The following is a 24,484-nucleotide window of genomic DNA, read 5'->3' on the forward strand; positions in this document are numbered from 1 at the left end:
ATCAGAAATTTCAGTTAAATATATCATATAGCAGACGAACACACTGACATTTGAGAAGTGAAATGAAGTTTCTAGTATTTACAGAAAGTGTGCAATAATTATTTAAACAAAATTAGGCAGGTGCATAAATTTGGGCACCCTTGTCATTTTATTGATTGGAATACAAATTAGCACTAATTATTGGAACACAAAATTGGTTTGGTAAGCTCGTTGACCCATAACCTTACACAGGTGAATCCAATCATGAGAAAGGGTATTTAAGGTGGCCATTTGCAAATGTTTCCCCTCTTTGCGTCTCTTCTGAGTGGCAACATGGGAGCCTCTAAACAACTCTCAAATGACCTGAAAACATCATGGTTTAGGGGAAGGAAAAAGCTATCTCAGAGATTTAATCTGTCAGTTTCCACTGTGAGGAACCATCTGTCAGTTTCCACTGTGAGGAACATAGTGAGGAAATGGAAAACCACAGGCACAGTACTAATTAAGCCCCGAAGTGGCAGGCCAAGAAAAATCTCAGATAAGCTGAAGTGAAGGATGTTGAGAACAGTCATAGTCAACCCACAGACCCTTCAAAAGACCTACAACATGATCTTGCTGCAGATAATGTCTCTGTGTATCATTCAACTATGTTGTGTGTTGGGGGGTTTGGCTGGACATTTTGGTGTTGTTTTCTTTTCTTTGCTCTCCAGGTGGTATGCAAACTGTTTTTTTGTCTGTGGAGAAGGTGCTGGCAGAAGAGTCCTTCACCCTCATCAGCATTATTGTCTGCACTTGTGGAGGATGTTCACGTGCAGGCCTATGACTTGCAGCACCTGTGGATGATGCTCACGTGCAAACTTAAAGACTTTCAGCTGAAGCAGATAATGAGATGGCGTTTTGCATTTAAGCCATGAGTGATTCGAGCAGAATTGCCGGGAACTCGACCTTGTGACGTTCGTTTGTGAGACGCTGAGGACCGCACCTGGGTTTGACACATCGTGCCTGTGAAGGAGGACGGGTGAGGGACACATGCTGTCAGCACACATCAGAGGTGATGATTGTCTGAATAAGTGTTAACAGTAATTTGGTATTTTGTTACGCAGTATATTTGAACATTGATGAGAATTGTGCAGCTCGCTTCTCACTGCCGTGGCGTACGGAATGATGATCCTCCACCTGTTGTGAGAAGCTGCTCATTTACATAAAGCTTAAATTTAGACCTGAATGTGTTGCTGATAGTGTGTGCCTTTGAAGGATATTTGTTGTAGCTGTTGACTTACCTCACCTTTTCCATCCTTCACAGAGTCAGTTTGTCGTATCCACCTGGGGGGTGTTCGGCGGTGAGTCTGGGTCCAGAAGTATCGGGCTTTGATCCATTTGGGCGCTGGAGAGCGCGCCGTCCTTCACCTCGCCAGACAACCGCACATTTATGTTGTACACAATTTTTGCACAGAAGGCAAATAAATTTGTTTTGTTTTTGGAACCGCTTTCTGGTTATTTAGCGCTGGGTTCAGTCAGACGCTGGTCCGCTCCTCAGCTCGCGTCTGCACATAACAAACTACACACACAGCACACTTTGCACAAAGAGATGCTGTATGATGCTGGAATACAGAGGAAGCCTTTTCAGAGTACATGCCACAAACAGAGTTGAGGTATGCAAAAGCACATTTGGATAAGCCAGTTTCATTTTGGAATAAGGTGTTGTGGATGAAACTAAAACTGAGTTATTTGGACATAACAAGGGGCAGTATGCATGGCTGAAAAAGAACACAGCATTCCAAGAAAAACACTTGCTACCTACAGTAAAATTTGGAGGTGGTTCCATCATGCTGTGTGGCTGTGTGGCCAGTGCAGGTACTTGGGATCTTGTTAAAGTTGAGGGTCACATGGATTCAAGTCAATATCAGCAGATTCTTGAAAACAATGTTCATGAATCAGTGACAAAGTTGAAGTTGCGCTGGGGCTGGATCTTTCAACAAGACAATGACCGTAACACTGATAAATCTACTAAGGCATTCATGCAGAGGAACAAGTACAATGTTCTGGAATGGCCATCTTAGTCCCCAGACCTGAATATTATTGAAAATCTGTGGTGTGATTTTAAGCGGGCTGTCCTTGCTCAGAAACCAACAAACCTGAGATGGTTTACAAAAAAGAATGGTCCAAAATACCTTCAACCAGAATCCAGACTCTCATTGGAAGCTATAGGAAGTGTTTTTAGAGGCTGTTATATTGATGCATTTTTTCTGTTGGGGTGCCCAGTTTATGTTCCTGCCTAATATTGTTTAAAGAATTATTGCACTTTCTGTAAATCCTATAAGTGTCATTATATATATATATATATATATATATATATATATATATATATATATATATATATAATGACGTTTATATGTTATTATATGTATTATATATATATGTATATATGTATTGTATGTATTATATGTATATTGCACTGGGATACCAGTTAAACAATTGCAAATTATAAACACGACAATGCTGAGGGTATTTTAGCACTGCGTTATACTGGCTTAGGCAGTTGCTGTTTTTTCCTGACTGTTCACATTTCCAGCTGGACTATATTCCCTGCTGACATTGTCTCACTGCAGGATGACTTATCTAAACAAAAACTATTTGCCTGATGATTTTAGATAGCATGTGTGAGGCGGCAATAATTTGCCCATGCCCCTTGCTGAGCTCATATGTTTAGCTAACTATTGTTATGTTCCAGTCCCCTTAGTTATGGCTGGGTGGTTCTTTCCTGTGTCCTCATCAGACATCAGCTTCATCAGACAGACCGCTTAGAAAGTTTTGGTCTTCACTACCAACTGAGTGACTGTATGTATGTATGCATGTACAGTGCATCTGGAATGTATTCACAGCACTTCACTTTTTCACATTTTACTATTCATCCCCCCCCCAAAAAAAATTCTACTCACAATACCCCATAATGACAACATGAAAAAGGTTTTTGAATTTTTTTGCAAATTTATTAAACATAAAAACTAATAAATCACATGTACATAAGTATTCAAACCCTTTGCTCAATACTTTTTTTTTTTATTCTTCATGCAACATTGGTTGGAAATTATAGCCTCAAGTCTTCTTGAAAATGATGCCACAAGCTTAGCACACCTATCTTTGGGCAGTTTTGCCCATTCCTCTTTGCAGCACCTGTCAAGCTCTATCAGGTTGGATGGGAAGTGTCGGTGCACAGCCATTTTCAGATCTCTCCAGAGATGTTCAATCGGATTCAGGTCTGAGCTCTGGCTGGACCACTCAAGGACATTCACAGAGTTGTCCTGAAGCCACTCTTTTGGATATCTTGACTGTGTGCTTAAGGCCATTATCCTGCTGAAAGATGAACTGTCACCCCAGTCTGAGGTCAAGAGCGCTCTGGAACAGGTTTTCATCCAGGATGTTTCTGTACATTGTTGCATTCATCTTTCCCTCAATCTTGACTAGTCTCCCAGTTCCTGCCACTGAAAAACATCCCCACAGCATGATGCTGCCACCAACATGCTTCACTGTAGGGATGGTGCCTGACTTCCTCCAAACATGACACCTGGCATTCACGCCAAAGAGTTCAATCTTTGTCTCATCAGACCAGAGATTTTTGTTTCTCGTGATCCTTCAAGTGCCTTTTGGTAAAATCCAGGTGGGCTACCATGTGCCTTTTACTAAGGAGCAGTGGTGGGCACAGATAATCAAAAAATTAATGTTGATAACAGATAACCAGATAACTTAAAGGTTATCTTTGATAAAGATAAACCAATAAACCACCCAAAATGTATCGGAAATTACAGATAACCAATAAATTCCAGTATTGTCTCTGGTACACTTGCAACTACTAACAAGCTGATTTTGAGTTTTAACACCACGATCGCTTTTGGAAGCATCAAAAGGGATGACAGACCCAAACAATGAGTCAGCACTTCTGTCTTTGAGCATCCTGCCCTCTGCTGGAAGCTCCTGTTTACTACATGGCTTCCAGCACAGATGCCAGCTGAGAGGGGCTATGAAGCTCAACTCTCTACTCAATCACAATGCTGCCGTCAGGCGGAGGAGGTCTTGGAAAATAAAGCAATGCTGAGTTATGGTTTGGTGTATAAATAAAATGAATACTGCTAGAATAATTCAATTCTGTCATTTGTACAAAGTTAAAATATAACATATATCTTTTAATGTTGAATAATGCACTAATTCTGAAGTTTTGTTTATGTTTTGCTTCTGGAAACACGAGTCCGACGTGTGGTTTTTGAACGTACAATGTGTGTAAGAACATAAATTATGTGCTCTGAACTTTTACACCGTGCGGTTTTGTGGTACAGTTTGAGCTGGAACCGAGTACAGTGATTGAAAATATCATACAGTGTCTGCCCAGCTTCAGATTGAATACTGCCATGAACACTACTGACCAGTAGATGGCAGTAGAGATCGTGAAAACTTGCCAAAACAAAATTCCAGATAATCCGTGTCTGCTACATTTAAGATGCGTGGAATTTAACAAACGCAACTACAATAACGTCTATAAACCCAGAGAATATATTCAGTTTTAGGCACTAGAGTTTAATGCTGTTGTCCGTGGAGCCTTGGACAGAGTGTCTGAAATGCATTTGTCCTGTCGTGAACGTACCGAGATTACCCTATCTTACCCATAATGTACTGCTGGGCACAGCATGTCCACACTAAAACCTTAAAAATTAGCACATTACTTTAAAACTAAAACATATATCTGATCTTTTCACTTTAAAAAAAACTTCAGACATGACAGTAATTTTAAATAACTTGTCCGAAATTAGTTTGGTTAAAATTTGAACCATAAGTTAAAAATGTATGCCTCTGGATGACTTGGGTGATATTGCCAGCGTATCAGAGTGGGGTTAAAAGAAATGAGTTGTGTGTGTGTGTGTGTGTGTGTGTGTGTGTGTGTGTGTGTGTGTGTGTGTGTGTGTGTGTGTGTGTGTGTGTGTGTGTGTGTGTGTGTGTGTGTGTGAGTGTGAGTGACCGACCAGTTCTCATTTGTCTGCAGAGGATAGAGCGGTTTCTTTTAGAAGCTGCTCTTTTCTGTTTGCAGAAGGTAGAACTACACTTCTGCTACAAATGTTTAACAGGTAGGTGCTCAACTGATTTTAAATTTTAAAAATGTTTGTAGCTGTTCAGCTTTATTTACTACGTTAACGGTCTAAAAATTATCAGACAAAAATTTATTTCATTCATTTAGGAATAAGGCTGCAACATTACAAAATGTGGAAAAAGTGAAGCCCTGTGGATACTTTCTGGATACAGTGTATGTATGTGGCAAGGTACGTTAAGAACAACCCAATTTTGATCAAACCTGACAGGTGCATTGGAATTTTGATGGAAAGAAGTGATTTGCTCTTGGTTACGATTAATCAGTGATCAAGATCAAATTTCTGTCCCTATGCTAATATGTATACATCAACCAAAATGCTTATTTTTAAAAGCCCAAAAGACAAATGGCAGCCTGCAGTAAATCAAATATTCCATGAAGTATGACATGCAACTTCTGTAATTTTGTATATTAAATTACAAATTAGTTACAAATCACATTCAGTAAAGGTTATACCGATCATCAAGTGAGGACAAAGAGGGCCCTGGTTTGCGGGGGTTGGGGGGGGGACGAAGCTGAAGGGTTTTAGCCCTTCTAATGCTCCCCAGAACCATTTTATTGAAAAAAGGACCTATATGACATGATGATAATGTTGGTGACATAAACATATTATTTCCTGTTGTTGTAAATTACATTGATCATTCAATACATCTATTGATCTCAAGAATATGCTTTTTGTTCTTGATATTCTACTTAGCCATGATGTTTTCATGAATACCTTTTAATAAACCCAAATGTATCTACCGTTAAAGCCTACAGTAGTTTATCATTAACAAATTGTGGTAAAGTAGCTTCTATTGTTGTGTGGGCCGCTGAAGAGGAGGTACTGCTGGCCCACCACCACCAGAGGGCGCCCTGCCTGGAGTGCGGGCTCCAGGCACCAGAGGGCGCTGCCGCCTTATGGGAGCAGCCGGGGTGACAGCTGTCACCCATCACTGGACACAGCTGTTCCACTCAGCACAGAGGTATATCAGGAGGACGGCGTCTCCACCTCAGTGCCGAGATATCGCCTTTAGACTGAGGTAACGTTCTCTGCATTTATATTCTGACTAACTAGCTAAAAGACTTGTTAAACCTTTTCAGGACAGCTGATTACTGTAAGCTAAATTGCTTGGATAAGTACTCACCTGCCTGCCATATTGTGACTAGAGGTGGAGGCGGCTTCTCCCCTCTCCGTTACTGGGTGCTGTCGCATCCACGCCTGTGTTGTTGCTCTCTCCCGCCAGCAGTACCGGATCCGACGAGCGGAGGCAGTGGCCACCTGGGAATTCGGGACTTGGCGGTTCCAGTATTTCCAGGGTTCAGTGGCAGAGGAGATCTGGGTGGTTTCGGTTCGACTGAGACGGACGTCTCCTACCTTCGAGCCTGCCCACACGACACCAGCGGATTCGACCCCAAATTGTGATTGTTGTATTCATTGTGCTCGTTTCACAATAGTAAACCTTGTTATTCACCTTCCTCCATTGTCCGTTCATTGCGCCCCCTGTTGTGGGTCCGTGTTCCTACAGCCTCACAACAGGATATCTCGGCCAGCGTCATGGACCCCGAGGGGCGTCAACCAGCTGTTGAACGGCCAATGGAAGACCAAGGCGCGTCGGCGGCTTCGGGAGGGGTAATCGGTGAGTTGCAGCGGATCCTCACCGCTTTCACCTCTCGGATCGATTTAATGACCGAGCAGCACGTTCTCCTAAACCGCAGGGTGGAGGCTCTCGCCGCACAAGTGGAGGCGCGCCCTTCGGGCGCCGCTGCGGCTCTCCCTCCCGAGGACCCTGCGCGTGAAAGTGACGTTCCACTGGTCGTTCAACGGTCCCTTCCTCCGTCCCCAGAAGCATACATAAGCCCTCCAGAACCGTACGGAGGCTGTGTGGAGACGTGCGCGGATTTTCTGATGCAGTGTTCGCTCGTCTTCGCACAGCGTCCCGTGATGTACGCGACTGATGCTAGCAAAGTAGCTTATGTAATAAACCTGCTTCGCGGGGAGGCACGCGCTTGGGCTACAGCGCTCTGGGAGCAGAACTCACGGCTCCTTCATACATACGTTGGGTTTGTACGGGAGCTCAGAACGGTGTTCGACCATCCCAACAGAGGAGAGTCCGCTTCAACCGCGCTACTGTCAATGAGACAGGGGCGTCGGAGCGCAGCTGCCTATGCAGTCGCCTTCCGCATCGCGGCGGCGAGATCCGGCTGGAATAGCACTGCCCTTTGCGCCGCCTTTGTAAACGGACTGTCATTGGTCCTAAAAGAGCACCTGGTGGCGAAGGACGAACCGCGGGACTTAGACGGGCTCATCGATCTGGTCATACGACTCGACAACCGGTTAGAAGAACGCCGTCGGGAACGAGGCGAAGGGCGTGGCCAGGCACGCGTCGTCCCTCTCCCTTCCGGTTCCGATCGAGCTCCGCCTTCCCCACGCTCCACAGCCCCTGCGCTCCGTGGGGTCACAGCTCCCCCTACTGACGAAGCTAGGGACACGAGTAGGGCAACATTTAGGGCACCAGATGCACAGAGGAGATGGACCCACGGAGCGTGTCTTGTTTGTGGTTCAATAGAGCACCATGTGAGAGACTGCCCCGAGCGGTCAAACGCCAAACGCCCGCCCCTAGAGACTGGGCCAGGGGTGGGCCAAAACATTCACGTGGGACACACCCACATTGCTACACGACTCCCAGTCACGATCCTGTTTGAGGATTCAACCCTGAAGGCCCCAGCACTGGTGGACACGGGCTCTGAGGGGAATCTGCTTGACAGTAGATGGGCCAGGGAGATAGGGCTCCCTCTGGTGGCTCTTACCTCGCCTGTGCAGGTTCGGGCGCTAGATGGCTCCCTACTCCCACCAATCACGCATAAGACACCTCCAGTAACTCTGGTGGTGTCAGGTAACCACCGGGAGGTGATCGAGTTCTTTGTGACTCAGGCCACCTCCCGTGTGGTTTTGGGTTTTCCCTGGATGCTAAAGCACAATCCCCGGATCGATTGGCCGTCCGGGGTAGTGGTTCAGTGGAGCGAAACCTGCCATCGGGAGTGTCTAGGTTCCTCGGTTCCTCCCGGCTCCCAAGCTAAGGAGGAGGTCCGAGTCCTGCCCAATCTGAAGGCGGTGCCGGCGGAGTATCATGACCTCGCTGACGTGTTCAGCAAGGATCTGGCTCTCACGCTTCCTCCCCACCGCCCGTATGATTGTGCCATTGATTTGGTTCCAGGCAGTGAGTTCCCGTCCAGTAGGCTGTACAACCTCTCACGGCCGGAGCGTGAATCAATGGAGACCTACATCCGGGACTCATTAGCTGCCGGGTTGATCCGGAATTCCACCTCTCCGATGGGTGCAGGTTTCTTTTTTGTGGGTAAAAAAGATGGCGGGCTTCGTCCATGCATTGATTACAGGGGGTTGAACGAAATCACGGTTCGCAACCGATACCCGTTGCCCTTGTTGGATTCAGTGTTCACCCCCTTGCATGGAGCCAAAATCTTCACCAAGCTGGATCTTAGGAATGCGTATCATTTGGTTCGGATCCGGAAGGGAGACGAATGGAAGACGGCATTTAACACCCCCTTAGGTCATTTTGAGTACCTGGTCATGCCGTTCGGTCTCACTAATGCTCCCGCGACTTTCCAAGCGTTGGTAAACGATGTCTTGCGGGACTTCCTGCACCGGTTCGTCTTCGTGTATCTAGACGATATACTCATCTTTTCCCCGGATCCTGAGACACATGTCCGGCATGTCCGTCAGGTCCTGCAGCGGTTGTTGGAGAACCGCCTGTTTGTGAAGGGCAAGAAGTGTGAATTCCACCGCACTTCTTTGTCCTTCCTGGGGTTCATCATCTCCTCCAACTCTGTCGCCCCTGATCCGGCCAAGGTTGCGGCGGTGAGAGACTGGCCCCAACCAACAAGCCGTAGGAAGCTGCAACAGTTCCTCGGCTTTGCTAATTTCTACAGGAGGTTTATTAAGGGCTACAGTCAGGTAGTTAGCCCCCTGACAGCCCTGACCTCCCCAAAAGTCCCCTTCACCTGGTCGGATCGGTGCGAAGCCGCGTTCAAGGAGTTGAAACGGCCCTTCTCGTCTGCACCAGTTCTGGTGCAGCCCGATCCTAGCCGCCAGTTAGTGGTTGAAGTGGATGCCTCGGACTCAGGGATAGGAGCGGTGCTCTCCCAGAGCGGGAAGACCGATAAGGTCCTTCACCCGTGTGCCTATTTTTCCCGCAGGTTGACCCCCGCTGAACGGAACTATGACGTCGGCAATCGGGAACTCCTTGCTGTGAAAGAGGCCCTCGAAGAGTGGAGACATCTGTTGGAGGGAACAGCCGTGCCATTCACGGTTTTCACTGACCATCGGAACCTGGAGTACATCAGGACCGCCAAGCGGCTGAACCCCAGGCAAGCCCGCTGGTCACTGTTCTTTGGCCGTTTTGACTTCCGGATCACCTACCGTCCCGGGACCAAGAATCAAAGATCGGATGCATTGTCCCGGGTGCACGAAGACGAAGTCAAAACGGAACCGTCGGATCCCCCGGATCCCATCATCCCGGAGTCCGCTATCGTGGCCGCCCTCACCTGGGACGTAGAGAAGACCGTCCGGGAGGCCCTGACCCGTGACCCGGACCCCGGAAACGGACCAAAGGACAGACTATACGTCCCACCAGAGGCTAGGGCTGCAGTCCTGGACTTCTGTCACGGTTCTAAACTCTCCTGTCACCCTGGGGTGCGAAGGACCGTGACAGTCGTCCGGCAACGCTTCTGGTGGGCATCCCTGGAGGCCGACGTCCGGGACTACGTCCAGGCCTGTACCACCTGCGCCAGGGGCAAGGCCGACCACAGAAAGACCTCAGGGCAGCTACAGCCACTGCCTGTGCCTCATCGCCCCTGGTCCCACATCGGCCTGGACTTTGTCACGGGTCTCCCGCCGTCCCAGGGACACACCGTCGTCTTCACGATAGTGGACCGTTTCTCCAAGGCGGCCCACTTCGTGGCCCTCCCGAAGCTCCCAACGGCCCAGGAGACAGCGGACCTCCTGGTCCACCACGTCGTCCGTCTGCATGGCATACCATCAGACATCGTCTCCGATCGCGGTCCCCAGTTCACCTCGCACGTCTGGAGGAGCTTCTGCCGGGAACTGGGGGCCACGGTCAGCCTCTCGTCTGGGTACCACCCCCAGACCAACGGGCAGGCAGAGCGGGCGAATCAGGAACTGGAGCAGACACTTCGCTGTGTGACAGCCGCGCACCCGACGGCCTGGAGTACCCACCTGGCCTGGATCGAGTACGCCCACAACAGCCAAGTGTCATCTGCCACCGGCCTCTCCCCGTTTGAGGTGTGCTTGGGGTATCAGCCCCCCTTGTTTCCAGTGGTTGAGGGAGAGGTCGGTGTGCCCTCGGTCCAGGCCCACCTACGGAAGTGCCGTCGGGTGTGGTGTGCCGCCCGCTCTGCTTTGTTGAAGGCCCGGACGAGGGCGAAGAAACATGCAGACCGGCGGCGGGCCCCGGCCCCCAAGTATCGTCCTGGGCAGGAGGTCTGGTTGTCCACCAAGGACATTCCTCTGCAGGTAGACTCGCCGAAACTGCAAGAACGGTACATCGGACCTTACAAGATCCTCAAGGTCATCAACCCCGCCGCAGTGAGGCTCCAGCTTCCGGCCTCACTGCGGATCCATCCAGTTTTTCATGTTTCCCGGATCAAGCCCCTTCACACCTCACCCCTCTGCACCCCGGGCCCGGCGCCGCCTCCTGCCCGGATCATCGACGGGGAACCGGCTTGGACTGTACGCCGGCTCCTTGATGTCCGTCGGATGGGCCGGGGTTTTCAATATCTGGTGGACTGGGAGGGGTACGGTCCCGAGGAACACTCCTGGGTGAAGAAGGGCTTCATCCTGGACCCGGCCCTCCTGGCCGACTTCTACCGTCGCCATCCGGACAAGCCCGGCCGTGCGCCAGGAGGCGCCCGTTGAGGGGGGGGGTCCTGTTGTGTGGGCCGTTGAAGAGGAGGTACTGCTGGCCCACCACCACCAGAGGGCGCCCTGCCTGGAGTGCGGGCTCTAGGCACCAGAGGGCGCTGCCGCCTTATGGGAGCAGCCGGGGTGACAGCTGTCACCCATCACTGGACACAGCTGTTCCACTCAGCACAGAGGTATATCAGGAGGACGGCGTCTCCACCTCAGTGCCGAGATATCGCCTTTAGACTGAGGTAACGTTCTCTGCATTTATATTCTGACTAACTAGCTAAAAGACTTGTTAAACCTTTTCAGGACAGCTGATTACTGTAAGCTAAATTGCTTGGATAAGTACTCACCTGCCTGCCATATTGTGACTAGAGGTGGAGGCGGCTTCTCCCCTCTCCGTTACTGGGTGCTGTCGCATCCACGCCTGTGTTGTTGCTCTCTCCCGCCAGCAGTACCGGATCCGACGAGCGGAGGCAGTGGCCACCTGGGAATTCGGGACTTGGCGGTTCCAGTATTTCCAGGGTTCGGTGGCAGAGGAGATCTGGGTGGTTTCGGTTCGACTGAGACGGACGTCTCCTACCTTCGAGCCTGCCCACACGACACCAGCGGATTCGACCCCAAATTGTGATTGTTGTATTCATTGTGCTCGTTTCACAATAGTAAACCTTGTTATTCACCTTCCTCCATTGTCCGTTCATTGCGCCCCCTGTTGTGGGTCCGTGTTCCTACAGCCTCACAACATCTATGGTGTATCAGAATTCTATGGTGGGTCACATACAATCGAGACGATATATTTACATCAACCTATGTCAAAGTTTGGTCCAAGGCTTTGCCTTAGTTATATTATTGTGATATTTTATAAATGTTGTCACATGTTTGCAGCAAGTTAAAGACAGATATATATGGGAGCTGATGGTCTAGTGGACAAGAAGCATCAACAATGAGCTGAAGGAGATCAGTGTGACCTGGGGGCAAGTGAATAAGGTGGCCAACACAAGGACCTGCTGGCAAACTCTGTCAGAGGCCCGATTTTCCAGGATTAAGTAAGTAATCATAAATACGAAACACTGACTTTTGAAACATTTTTGGAACAGTAAATTTGCTTCACCGTATCGATTGCTGATATAGATTGATATCAGTTTTTGATGCACTATATATATATATAATGATCTTCACAAATGTTTTCCAAGATTTGTCACATTCCATTTTTCACAGGACTAAAAGATAGTTTATATTTGTCATTGTAAGGTTCATTTCAAATGCAGATTATTCTGGCTTTACTTTTTCTCTTTGGTAACTAGAAGTCAATTAAGGTGATTTATTGATTGACTAAATTTATTAGTATAGTTCAATGCACAGTAACAAAGTATATACATTAAAAAATACATAGATAACACAATAAAGTGAAAACACAAATTTCCATTGTGGGTGTGACAGGATGCACAGAATATGAGAAAAAGAATGGGAGACTCTTTGTGCCACACTTCTTCAGTAGCCTAAAATCCTATTGTGCCTGACTTTAAATGCATTTGCTGGTATTTGGATCAATGTCTATTTTGGAAGCATCTGAGGGAACTAAATTAGGTCATCAGACACGTCAGCTCTTCTTCCTGTGTACGGCTTGAAGGGGATATGAAAACTGAGCAGCCTCGTAAAACTTGGCAATCAGTAATGTCAAATGTTGTTGGCAGTACAATTTACAAGACTTGGTTACTGTGCCATGTGTGATAGTACATTTTATATGGACTTCAGGTTGCAGTAAACATGTGCAAATACAAAAAAAAAAAAAAAAAAAACCTTACATAAATGATTGCATTTATATAGAGCCCTTCCATTTGAATCACAAGGTCAAACCACTTTACAGTGATGCCTCACATTTGCTCATTTATACACATATTCAGACAATGATGTGAGGGTGTTGCCATACAAGGCACCCAACTGCACACCAGGAACAACTGGGGCATTATGGACCTTGTCCAAGGATCCTGGTGGGGATCTGAATTGAGAACCCTCTGGCCTCAAGCCCACCGCTTAACTACTAGACCATCACCTCCCCCCTCATTTAATCAATTCAGCAACAGATAGTTACCTCAAAAATGTCTTGCAAATTGAATAAAGCTTGCCAACACTAAGACAGCAAACAAGTATAATCTGCAACACATGAAATTTATTTGATAAAATATCTGCTACAAATTCACATAATGCACGCAAAAACAGACGTGCTGCAAATCTCAACAACACAATGGAAGTATTAACAACATAGAAAGAGGTTTCTGCTGAGAGGACTTTAACTGTTGGACCCCCTCAATGCATTGTGGCTCTCTACTCTTTGTCTACCTGGTCAGCAAAAGTGACTAAGATTATGTATGTATTTATTTGCTTTATTAATGATTTAATGATGCTGTAGTACAGTGGTCTCCAAACTATTCCAGAAAGGGCTGAGACGGTGCAGGTTTTCTTTGCAGCCACTGACTTCAGCAGGTGATTTCATTGATGAACTCATCCCACCTGCTCAAAGTGATGTTAATCAGTGAAATCACCTGCTGAAGTCAGTGGCTGCAAAGAAAACCTGCACCCTCTCGGCCCTTTCTGGAATAGTTTGGACACCACTGCTGTAGTATAACCAGCAGGAAACTATTGATTCAGTGAATTTGGTGACACCACGCGTGAATTTACTGAATATTTTTCTGGTGTCTGGTTTTGTTTTTGCACTTTGTAGACGGTCCCTATGCTTCCGTTTCTCAGCCCTCTGCTCGTTCAGATCAGTGTTATTTTTCCAGCTCAGAGGACGGCTCATATGGATAAAAATAAAGTTGTAGCTCATTGTCTACCTTCCTCAAGTTAAAAACTAGTGTTTGTTTTTCTATAACATTTCACTTAAGACTGTTGAGCGTGAATATCTTTCTAATTTGAGTCTCCAGCAGAGGTTTCTGAACTCCCTGAGTTTGACACCTACGTTACTGTTTGACAGGTGAACTGTCCCAGTCAAACTCCCCACCTGTCACTGTCCTCGGAGCAGGTCATGCCCATCAGGACCAGACGCTTGACACCAGAAGCGAGAGCTGCTTGGGGCTCACCTCACAAGCTATAGTGCCCCCCCCCCCCCCCCCCCAAAAAAAAATCATTTTTGCAGTGATAGGTTTTGCGATCAAGATTTCCTGCGGTAATTGATGCGTAAAATGAAATCTGTAACCTACTTAAACCGATATATATATAAAATGAATGATATTCACATTTTGCAATACCCGTGTTCATGTTTTGGGAGATATTTTTTCAGTATTCACGTTTTGCAATGAACGGTTTGCAGATAATTCATGATTTGCAGCTGATTCGTGTTTTCGCTGTTAGCACGTGCTCAGAAAATGTCAGTTTGGCTATTTTGATGTTATTTCTTTAACTGAGCCTAATCATTTAGAAATGTGCAAAAGAACTTTTAAATTTTGGCGATCCCAATACCCTGTCAAAAGACATTTTGCCCTGATATTGATATGAGAACCCCTGATATTGACATGGGCGCCTCAAGAACACATCAGAATCAGAATTGAATTTATTGCCAAGTAAGTTCTCACATACAAGGAATTTGATCTGGTGTCATTGGTACATAAACAACAAAAAGAAAAGGATAAAAAATACTTCTGTAAGAAAGGAGTGAAATAGACAAATAAACAAATAGGCAATGTCTGTGTTCTTGTAAGTGTTGTCTCAGTTGATAGTAGACATGTTATCAAATGAAACTGTTTAATGTGCTGTAGGTTATATTTGTGTTTTCTTCCCTTGTAAGTATTTTTTCAATTTGTAAGATGTTTTTTCATGCAGCTGCCTTGTAAAATAGATGCAGGTGGGTTCTGATAAATGTTTTCTGCATGTCCTGGTGTTGTCTTCATTAGGAAGTGTTGTGGTCTCTCTGGGCCACCGTAGTGTTCACTGCAACATCCACAGATGCTGTAAGCACATACAATGAGCAGAGAAATAATTGCTATCATGTGTAATGTGTGATGCTGTTTAAAACCAGCATCATTTCCTAGCAGTCCGGCGAAGCAGGGTATTGTAATCGATCTTATGTGTGTCTGACTGCGAACAAGTTAATTAAAAAACAGCTGGATGGTGCAAAAACATATTTTCTGGTGTATCTACACAACCAACAGGGCTAGAGAGATGATCTAAAGTTCATATTGATCAGCAAGATAGTTGTGAATGACTGATGTAAGTGGTGTTATAAAAGGAAGTCTTGTCTCGTCTCATCTCATCTTCAACTACTTATCTGGGATCAGGTCGCGGGGCAACAGCTCCAGCAGGGGACCACAAGCTTCCCTTTCCCGCACCACATTACCCAGCTTTGACTGGGGGATCCTAAGGCGTTCCCAGGCCAGTGTGGAGATATAATCTCTCCACCTAGTCCTGGGTCTTCCCCAGCGTCTCTTCCCAGATGGACGTGCCTGAAACACCTCCCTAGGGAGGCATCCAGGAGGCATCCTTACCAGATGGCCGAACCACCTCACCTAGCTTCTTTCAATGCGAAGGAGCAGCGGCTCTACTCCGAGCTCCCCGCGGATGACCGAACATCTCACCCTATCTCTCAGGGAGACATCAGCCACCCTCTTGAGGAAGCCCATTTCGGCCGCTTGTACCCGAGATGTAGTTCTTTCGGTCATGACTTCATGACCTTAGGTGTGAGTAGAAATGAAAACTGACCAGTAAATCGAGAGCTTCGCCTTTTGGCTCAGCTCCTTTTTCGTCACCACAGTACGGTAGAGCGAATGCAATACCGCCCCTGCTGCACTGATTCTCCATTGTCCCCTCACTTGTGGACAAGACCCTGAGGTACTTGCACTCCTTCACTTGGGGCAAGACCACATTCCCTACCTGGAGTAGGCAAGTCATGTTTGGTCATTAAATTGTATTTTTCATCTAAATGGAAACTTTATTCATTAGATACAGTGTGAGAACTAAGTGATTTTCAGTCAGTCATTCTCTTTGAGTTTACCATATTCCCATCTTATAAACAAGGGATTCTAAGCAACAAATTATCACCACAGGTTTTTGTAATCAAAACACTGTGCAGACCCAAAAGCTTGCATGTACTATCGGACATGGATGTATCCCAGCATGCAGAGCGTGCATGGTTTGCGTCAGCCCTCTGATGCCTTTCATCTTGTTATGTTGCAAACTGAGCTGTTGATTCGATGACTGGTTTAAATGGAAAGACTCAACATCACCAAGCTCATTGTGATATATTGATCTGTAGCACCGGTTAATTAAGTGCAAGCCTACTTGCCTGCATGTTTGTTTGTCACTTTGACCTCTCCTGTGACATATTTATGACCTTGCTCTGTGATCACATGCACAATACGTAAACTGCATCGTTTGCATCACTGACAGTGATGTGTTAAAAGAAAACAGGATGCTGAAGAGAAGAGGTTTCTGCACATGTAGAGTGCTGGTGGGACAGCAGTGGAGGGGCTGTCAGGAAGAGGAGGGGTGTGTCCCGTGTGTCGACTGCCTGATGGAGAGAAGAGGGGCACAGCACAGTGAAAGGACACAGACGCAGAGAGACTGCAGGCATGCAGTAACACAGAGCTGTATACATGTTTAAAGAGCCTGCAGCCAAGCTGGGATGCAGATGAGGTGAGCGCGCTGACATGAAAGCAGCTGCAAGAAAACGAACAGGGCAAGAACGGTAAGTAATTTTTGCATAATAGTAGAGTGTTCTTGCACAAATATGTCTCTAGGTTTATGTTTTTACATGACAGGATAGTTTTAGTAGTTTCATTCAAATCCGGTTACAAGCACCAAAATTTGACTATGTATACCTTTTAGTACATACTGTAGAAAAATAACTTGAGCCATTTGAATTTTCAATAGGGGGCCAAGTAGGGGTCAGTTGAAGAACTGTATAGGAGTCAAAAATTAAAAAATGTTCCATTCATATTGAAAGTGATACCACATTATGTGTCTGATGATAATGATTGCAAAAAGGTATAGTTTGTACTGTCTGTGACTGAATGTTCTGGAGTTATTGGGTAAAAACAACAAGACTGGTGACAAAGGTCAGTTTGTTTGTACAGGGGTCAAAAGTTAAAGTTGCTCCAGTTTTGGTAAAACGTGGTGAAAATTATTGGTTGAACTTAATAGGATTAACAAATGGAATAGTTCTGACTGTGTTGAATGTTTGGTCTCCAAAGTAAAGGTCAAACAATGTCGACGTCCATTGGATTCTATGACATGTGACATATGTTACCCCGTAACATAACTAAGCATGACACATGGTGCAAACTATTCCTTTTTCAAATCTTACTAACTCAACCAATAATTTGCATCATGTTTTACCATAATTGGAGCAACTTTAACTTTTGACCCCTGTACAAACTTAAACTGACCTTTGTCGCCATGCTTGATGTTTTTACCCCATAACTCCAGAACATTCACACAGTCACAGATAGTCCAAACTATACCTTTTTGGAATCTTTGTGATCAGACACATAATGTGGTATTGCTTTCAATATGATTGGAACATTTTTTTTTACCCCTATGCAGTTCTTCAATTGACCCCTACTTGGCCCCCTATTGAAAATTCAAATGGCTAACATTATTTTTCTAAAATATGTACCAAAAGGTATACACAGTCAAACTTTGGTGCTTGTAACCGGATTTGAAGGATTCCTCTGCAAATATTCTGTTATCTGTTGCACTATTTTAAGATTTTAAAAAGCAAAGCTGCAATCTTGATGGTGCCTTCTTTTCCCTTTAGGCGTTAAAATCACTATTTGCCAAATATGTGACTTTGACGCTGCACTTATAGACCGTCGCTATGTATCCACTGTGGAGTCTCCTCTTCTTGTCAGTCTCTCTTCTTGTCAAAGTCGAGGCAGAAGAACATGTCAAAGAGCCAAAAGAGATCATCAGCAGTACAGTGGCAGAGCAAGCCACACGGCCTTCAGAGATAAGTCCCACGTTTATGCCGGAGAACGGTGACTTCCTGAGTCCACCTTTTAGCTGGATCATATCCTCCTTAGAAGAAACAGACGGGGTTCTCGGAGAATACGCTGACCTACAAATGAATCCCAGTGGAAAGTGGCCTACCGAGAGTTCATCAAGTGGAAGACCAGCGCAAAATACCAAGAAACCCAACACGAAGACATCAGCGCCAACACTGCATCCTGCAGAGACTGAAGCATCTTCAGCCAGGTGGAAGAAATCACATGAGCATCGGTTACCTTTTCCTCAGTTGAGCTCAATACCATCAAACAGACCAGACCAGGACACTGTTTCAGTGCCGTCTGCTGGACCTGAGCCCAGCCCGGCGTACACAACCACATCACGAGCCACGGGCAAATGGGGAATGAACATAGAACCTTCTATCAGCTCAAAGAAACAAACTAGAGATGGATTATATGGTGCTACAGATCACATCTTAGACAGCAGAGCAGTGAGCACTGAGGCAGATAAAGGTATGAATAAATTTTCAACCTTGATTTTGGGGCATCCGCCATTCCATAAAGTTTTCACTACCCATTGCATTGCAACATTTAACTCACTGTGTAGAAAAAAGAGCTAATAATCTAAGTTTTTGTTTTTGTTGTTGTTGCTGTTTTTATTTCCATTGTGCTGTTCTGCTAGCAGATACAGTTGTTTTTACATGGATTTACAGTATGCATTCCTTCACACCTCAAGCTTTGTTTTTTCTTCGGAATTCTCTCAGTTTTTAACTATAGAAAATAAACCTTCCAAGAAAAAAGTCATAAGGATAATGTAGCAAACATACAAACACAATGGGGCACACACACACACACACACACACAAAATTAAATCACATCAATCCACAAGGAAATGGAGGTTTTGACAGAACTCTTGCTTTTTATTTGAACAAAAGTTTTTTTTAGCTTAACACTTAAACTACTTGAATAAATGCACAAAGTATTCATGAAATTGATGGCAGATGTAAGTCAGACCTTCTTACATAAAAATCAAGTTGCATCATTTTAAGTTTTCCCCCCTGTACTGATGACAGCGTAGGGCTTGGACAGCAAAAATGTTGATGAGTGGGTGTGTGAGTGAGTTAGCCCGTCCCAGTCAGCGTGTGTTGACAATAACTGAACAACAACAAATGCTTTTATCTTGTAACTCACCGCATTAAAAGAACATATAATGAGGTCAAACAATATAGAATCGGGTGAACTTTGATGCATCAGATTAGCCAAAACAGCAGCGTTGATTTGCTTGTGTAATAGTCCATAGACATGTCTGCCACCTGCTGGATGGTTAGTGGATGCTGAATAAATTATCAAAGCTGTGGTTAGACTCACAATGTCCATCTGTCTCCTGAACCCAGCTAACAAGCAAACAGTTGCAGGGAGAAATATGGTACCCACTAGATTGGCAAGTTCAGAAAGAAATATACAACAGAATTGTAAAATAAACTCAAAATTAAACAATAGATAGAATGTGTGGCTGGGCATGGTGGCAAAAGTACTGCAGATTAGTGATGGCAAAGATGAAAGATGCTCTGGAGTGTTTTTAAACCTGTATGGAAGATTGCTTCAGAGTGGTTGAAAGAAAGAAACCAGGAGCTGTGCTAAATGGGTCCTCAATATGTCACCAACTCTTGCAAAACAAATGCTTTGAAAAATTCCATTATTTGCCCCCTTTGGTTCGAACATATTAAAACACAAGTTAATGAATATGATTGCACCATTTTTAAATTTCATATTTAGAAGCTACATTCACATGCACTAGCATGTATGTTGTGTGTTCTGCATTGACATAGTCATAAAGATTCACAGAAGTAGGGCATATTCCATTTATAAACACTGATACTGATGCAGTTTCTGCTCCGGTTAGTGCTTCACCAAGAGATTAGCACGTTTACATTACTCATTGTTCACACAATGATACAATGACACGATGGCACTTTAATGGCACCTCTTTACTGTGTGTATTAATAGTCAGAGAAAATGAGAGCAAGTGAGGTCAATACTGGTTAATCAACATGAACACACATACTTGTACTCCTACCCACTGTCTCTATGACCCAGTTAGAGATTCCCACTTACATGCCTGCTCTATTGTATTATGAATTAAGTTCTTTCACAGCAGAGTCTCACTTGGTCTTTTGGAGAAATTCTATTTATTCTTTATTTTGGCAATATTCAAAAAGGCAGCTGAAGCCCATCAACATAATTAAAGAAATACAGTCAGACACATTTGCATCAAAGCATTGAACATTTGTAACAAACTTATGCATTTCCATTTTCCAAAAATGGTTGATGCCTTTAAAGTACTTTTTTATACTACTGCAAGGAATTCAAGCAGCATCAAGGATTAATCCTGAACTTTTAGTGAAACATATGAACAGCCTATCCTGCAAACAGTCAAAGGGGGGAGCAAGGGTGTTCATGTTTAAACCTGACAAGCACTGAACTGTATAGGCTGATCTAAGACTTGGTGACCCCTGACGGCCTATTGCTGTTGTTGGGCACCATGTTTTGACACACTATGATGCGTTATCTTTGGCTTATGATGTGCTACAACTTTTTTTAAATGTTCAAAAGTTCACCATCTTGGCGTGTCATGTTGTCATAATTTCTTTCTTTCTTTCTTGTTTATTTGATGAAGACAATGCACATTAATGAACACTTTGTACATTTTCATGCCATAGTGTAAATATGCCAGATTCAGCTAAAAGCTACTTTCCATCTGTAGTCCTCAGACACACAACAAACAATAATTACAATAAATATGAAACATTAAATTATGTACAATACATCTCACCTGTGTTGACAGGTTTGATTGAATCTGAGCCATTTTTTAAGCTCATTTTTAAAAGCACTCAGAGTGGGACTGTCTCATATAGTTGTTGGAAGGCTGTTCCAGTTTGTACAACCCTTCACAGAAATGGTGTTTTGCTGAGTTTTGAGTATTTTTGGGAATATGTGAGGAAAATAAATGCCTATACTCGTATACCAGGAAGATGCTGTCACAAAAGCATCACAAAGCCCACCAGACACTGCTCACAGTAGTTTCGATTCAGTTAATTTAAATTTATCTATGCAGTGCCAAATCACTTCATAACTTGCCCAAAGGCACTTCACATGAGTAAGGTCTTGCCCCCCAGTGAGCACAACGCAGTGTGAAGGGAAAAAAAAAAATCCCTCAGGCATTTTTGATAACAGGAAGAAACATAGTAGAGAAGCTTGAGTCTTCGACTGGACTGGGTTGCTTGACGCAAGGACGTTTTGCTTCAAATCACAGAAGCTTCCTCAGCTAAAATTCTTGCTCTGGTGGTCTGACTTCTGTCTTGACTCTTGTAGAGAAGAAAGCAACCCAGTCCAGTCGAAGACTCAAGCTTCTCTACTATGGAAACCACCTGGACAACTGAGAGCCTACACAGAAACAGGAAGAAACCTCAAGCAGACCAGACGCAGTATAGTGACTGCCTCCTTTGATCATACTACCCCATACCAAAATAACAATTAAAACAAAGCAGAACAAAGAAATATCTACATTTTGGATTCCGTTAACAGATTTATAATGTTGGTTATGTTTGTCTTACAGATTTATCTCTGGTGGATGATCGTCAGGACTCAAGAGTCAGTGAAACACTCCTGCTTGATAGTAACATGGACCTTATATCTACACCCTGCAAAAATCCAAACCAATCTTGGACTCCCATATATGCTGATGATTTTTCACTAAATGAGCCTCTGCAGCCCTCTCTGGCCCTCACTCCACCACTCCTTGTCCCTCTGTATTCTGACTGGAACTCTGCATTTGCCACATGGGGCATAGCCTGGGAAGCACATGTCTATGGCTTGGGGTCTGTCTTTACTTTGTTTGGCTTAATCTCTCTCATCTGCCTCTTTAGTCTGTCCCTGCGTTGCCCCCCAGGGAGCCTCTATTTCACCCTACTGCACTTGTTGCTGGTAGCATTTGCAGGAGTCCAAGCATTCTGTTTGCTTTATGACGCTTACAGTCACCAGGATCGTCTTCCTCCTCTGGGGTCTTTGCTACTCTTTGAGATGCTCTTTCCATGTTTGAGCTCAGCCTTCTCCGTTGCATTCCATCTTCTTTCCCTGCGCTCATGCATGCATGTTCCACTCCCACCTGCCATTTCCACCTCCTTCTCAGCTTTACCCAGGCCTTGTTTCTTATTGTGTATGTCCCTCCTGCATTTGAGCATCTGTCTTGGATGTGTTGGAGTACTCCAACTCTTGCCAAGTCTTCCAAGCTTCATCTTACTACTCCCTCAGGGCATCTTTATATTTCTCTCCATCTTTTTATCAAGCTCCTATCTGATCTTCTACTGTATGATGAGAGTCAACACTGATCATATCTACAGGCTGAAGGACATTGAAGAGAGTGGAGGCTCTCCTGAAGTACTGCAACCCGTGAATTGTCCGTTTGTTAAAGTGGAGGATTGGGATAGGGCAGCTGCTGCTGGAGTTTGGGCATCATTGTGCTTGTTAGGATGTGGAGGCCTACAGCTATATGGGATCCTCCATGCCCTTGGTTTGGGTGGGAGTAATGGTTATGGGTTCCAGCCCTGGCCATGGTGGGGCTACCAGGTTGGCTGCAGGCTCTGCGAAGCTGGGGTGTGTCTCAGTCTGTCTGTTATTGGCACACACCCTCTGTTCTGTTGCAACTCCTCTGTCAGGACTATAACCCATCCCCAGTCAGGATCATGGTCTCGTCTGTCTTGCAGCTCCCCTTTACGAGGAACAACCCTGCCCTCACAAAGAGATGTAAACTCTCCTGTCCTCTCTCCAGATTCCTGGTCACAAGACAAGCAGGAAAGGGTGATAGTTTGTAATGTTATCTCTAAGGGTCAATCCGAGGCTGTTCCTCTTTGCTCAGTGGTTGGCCAAACTGGAAATGGACGGGACTGTGCTGCAAGTTCTAATGTGCTCTGTTTACCAACACCCCCATGCCCGCCCCATAACCCTAAAAGTGTGACTGAGTCTCATTTGTCCTCACTGGATAGCTTGGGTCGGGAGGAGTCAGACTCTACTGTAGACCTGCAGCCCCCATCTCCCATAGACTTGTCCAGCAGCATTGACCAGGCTCTGTGCAGTGATTCACTTTTCTCTCACAGTCTCTTTGGATGGCCAAGACTGTTCCATACATCTTCCAGCCTTTCCTTGACCTCTGCTACTCAAGGCCAACCAAAGCAGGGTACCAGTTCTGTGGAAAATTCTCTATACCGCACCTCATCCTGCAGTGACATGGATCTAAAGAATTCCTTGTCTGGTTCAAAACCTTCCCACACTCAAGGCTCTTTCACATGTCACACCAAACCACCAGTGTCCCCATGTCAATGGAAGTGGAAGGAAAGTAACTCTGGTTCATCCCAAGGTCTTTGTTGCAATCCCAAGGAGACAGGAAAGCTGCGTTCATTTTCCTGGGCCAACAGAGGCCAATATTTTGCTCAGAGCAGCCTTCCAAGAGCAATCCCCCAATTTGCTTATTACAGGAGGTATCAAACCCTAAGTTTAGCATCTCAGGACAGCCAAGGATCAGGCCGGCTGGCAGGAACTAAACAGCTGAGTGAAAGTAGACAGCTGGAATGGGACATGGCTGTACAGGCAGAGTTTGTTAATGTGTGCAGACAGATTGATGCTCTGAGTGTTTGCAGTGACACAATTGATTTGTAAGAAGTTGAAGAGGCCCAGGATGGAATGAACCTGGGCCTGATAATGGTAAGGCCCTGTGTCCATACAGCATTTTCTTTGAAGCAGCAGCATCTTTTTTTTCAATTGCTCTAAGTAAGAATGGAGTATATGCAGCTGCCTAGGAAAAAAAAGCACTGCATCCATCTCCTTTTTTCAGAGTGCTCCACTTTAATTGTGTGGCCACTCCAAGTGCTTTAAGTTTAAAACCTTGGATGTTTTTAGAAAGCACCTTTTTACTGCAGCACCTTTTTAGGCAATCAATGAAATGGCGCATACCTCATCACCCTCCTGGGAGGAGAAGCGGATTTTGTGGCATCAGGCTGCAATCATTTTTATCACACAAAACCAATCAAAATAAATAAGAAAAAGAGAGAGACACACTATGTTCTTCCTGAGGGTGAGTTCTTTTATTTTTTTTAATCACCATACAGTTATAAAGTAGTTGTTAGCTCTTTATTGTTGTCATAGAAACAAATCCCACTGGATTATGGATTTCTCAGCACCCTGTCAGTGTTTTATTGTCAGAAAAAAAATTGCTATATAGACACAGGGATTTATAGTGTTTAGATCCTGCTTTATGATGAGAGTCTCAATATTAAATTTGAGAACAGGATTTGAATATCATATATATTTATTCTTGTACAGTTAAGATCAAATACATGTTTTCAAAAGCATACAGAAATTTTCAAAAAGTTGACTGGAGCAGATGTTTGAATATTTGAATATATTGACACATGAAGGTCCTGCATAGACAACCTGTCCAAGAAGTTGTGAACACCA

The 24,484-nt window shown here is 45.0% G+C and overlaps 1 protein-coding gene across 1 annotated transcript; it reads left to right on the forward strand.

Moving 5' to 3' along the window:
- The first annotated feature begins 16,576 nt into the window (after positions 1-16,576).
- LOC117514926 (proline-rich transmembrane protein 4) lies at positions 16,577-24,032 on the forward strand. Its single transcript, XM_034175497.1, has 3 exons — positions 16,577-16,716; positions 17,788-18,577; positions 21,591-24,032. The coding sequence occupies exons 2-3, from the start codon at positions 17,848-17,850 to the stop codon at positions 23,684-23,686; spliced, it is 2,826 nt and encodes a 941-aa protein (XP_034031388.1). The 5' UTR covers positions 16,577-16,716; positions 17,788-17,847; the 3' UTR covers positions 23,687-24,032.
- Positions 24,033-24,484: the final 452 nt, after the last annotated feature.

The sequence above is a fragment of the Thalassophryne amazonica genome, chromosome 8 (genome assembly GCF_902500255.1).
Source record: "Thalassophryne amazonica chromosome 8, fThaAma1.1, whole genome shotgun sequence".
Lineage (NCBI taxonomy): Eukaryota > Metazoa > Chordata > Actinopteri > Batrachoidiformes > Batrachoididae > Thalassophryne > Thalassophryne amazonica.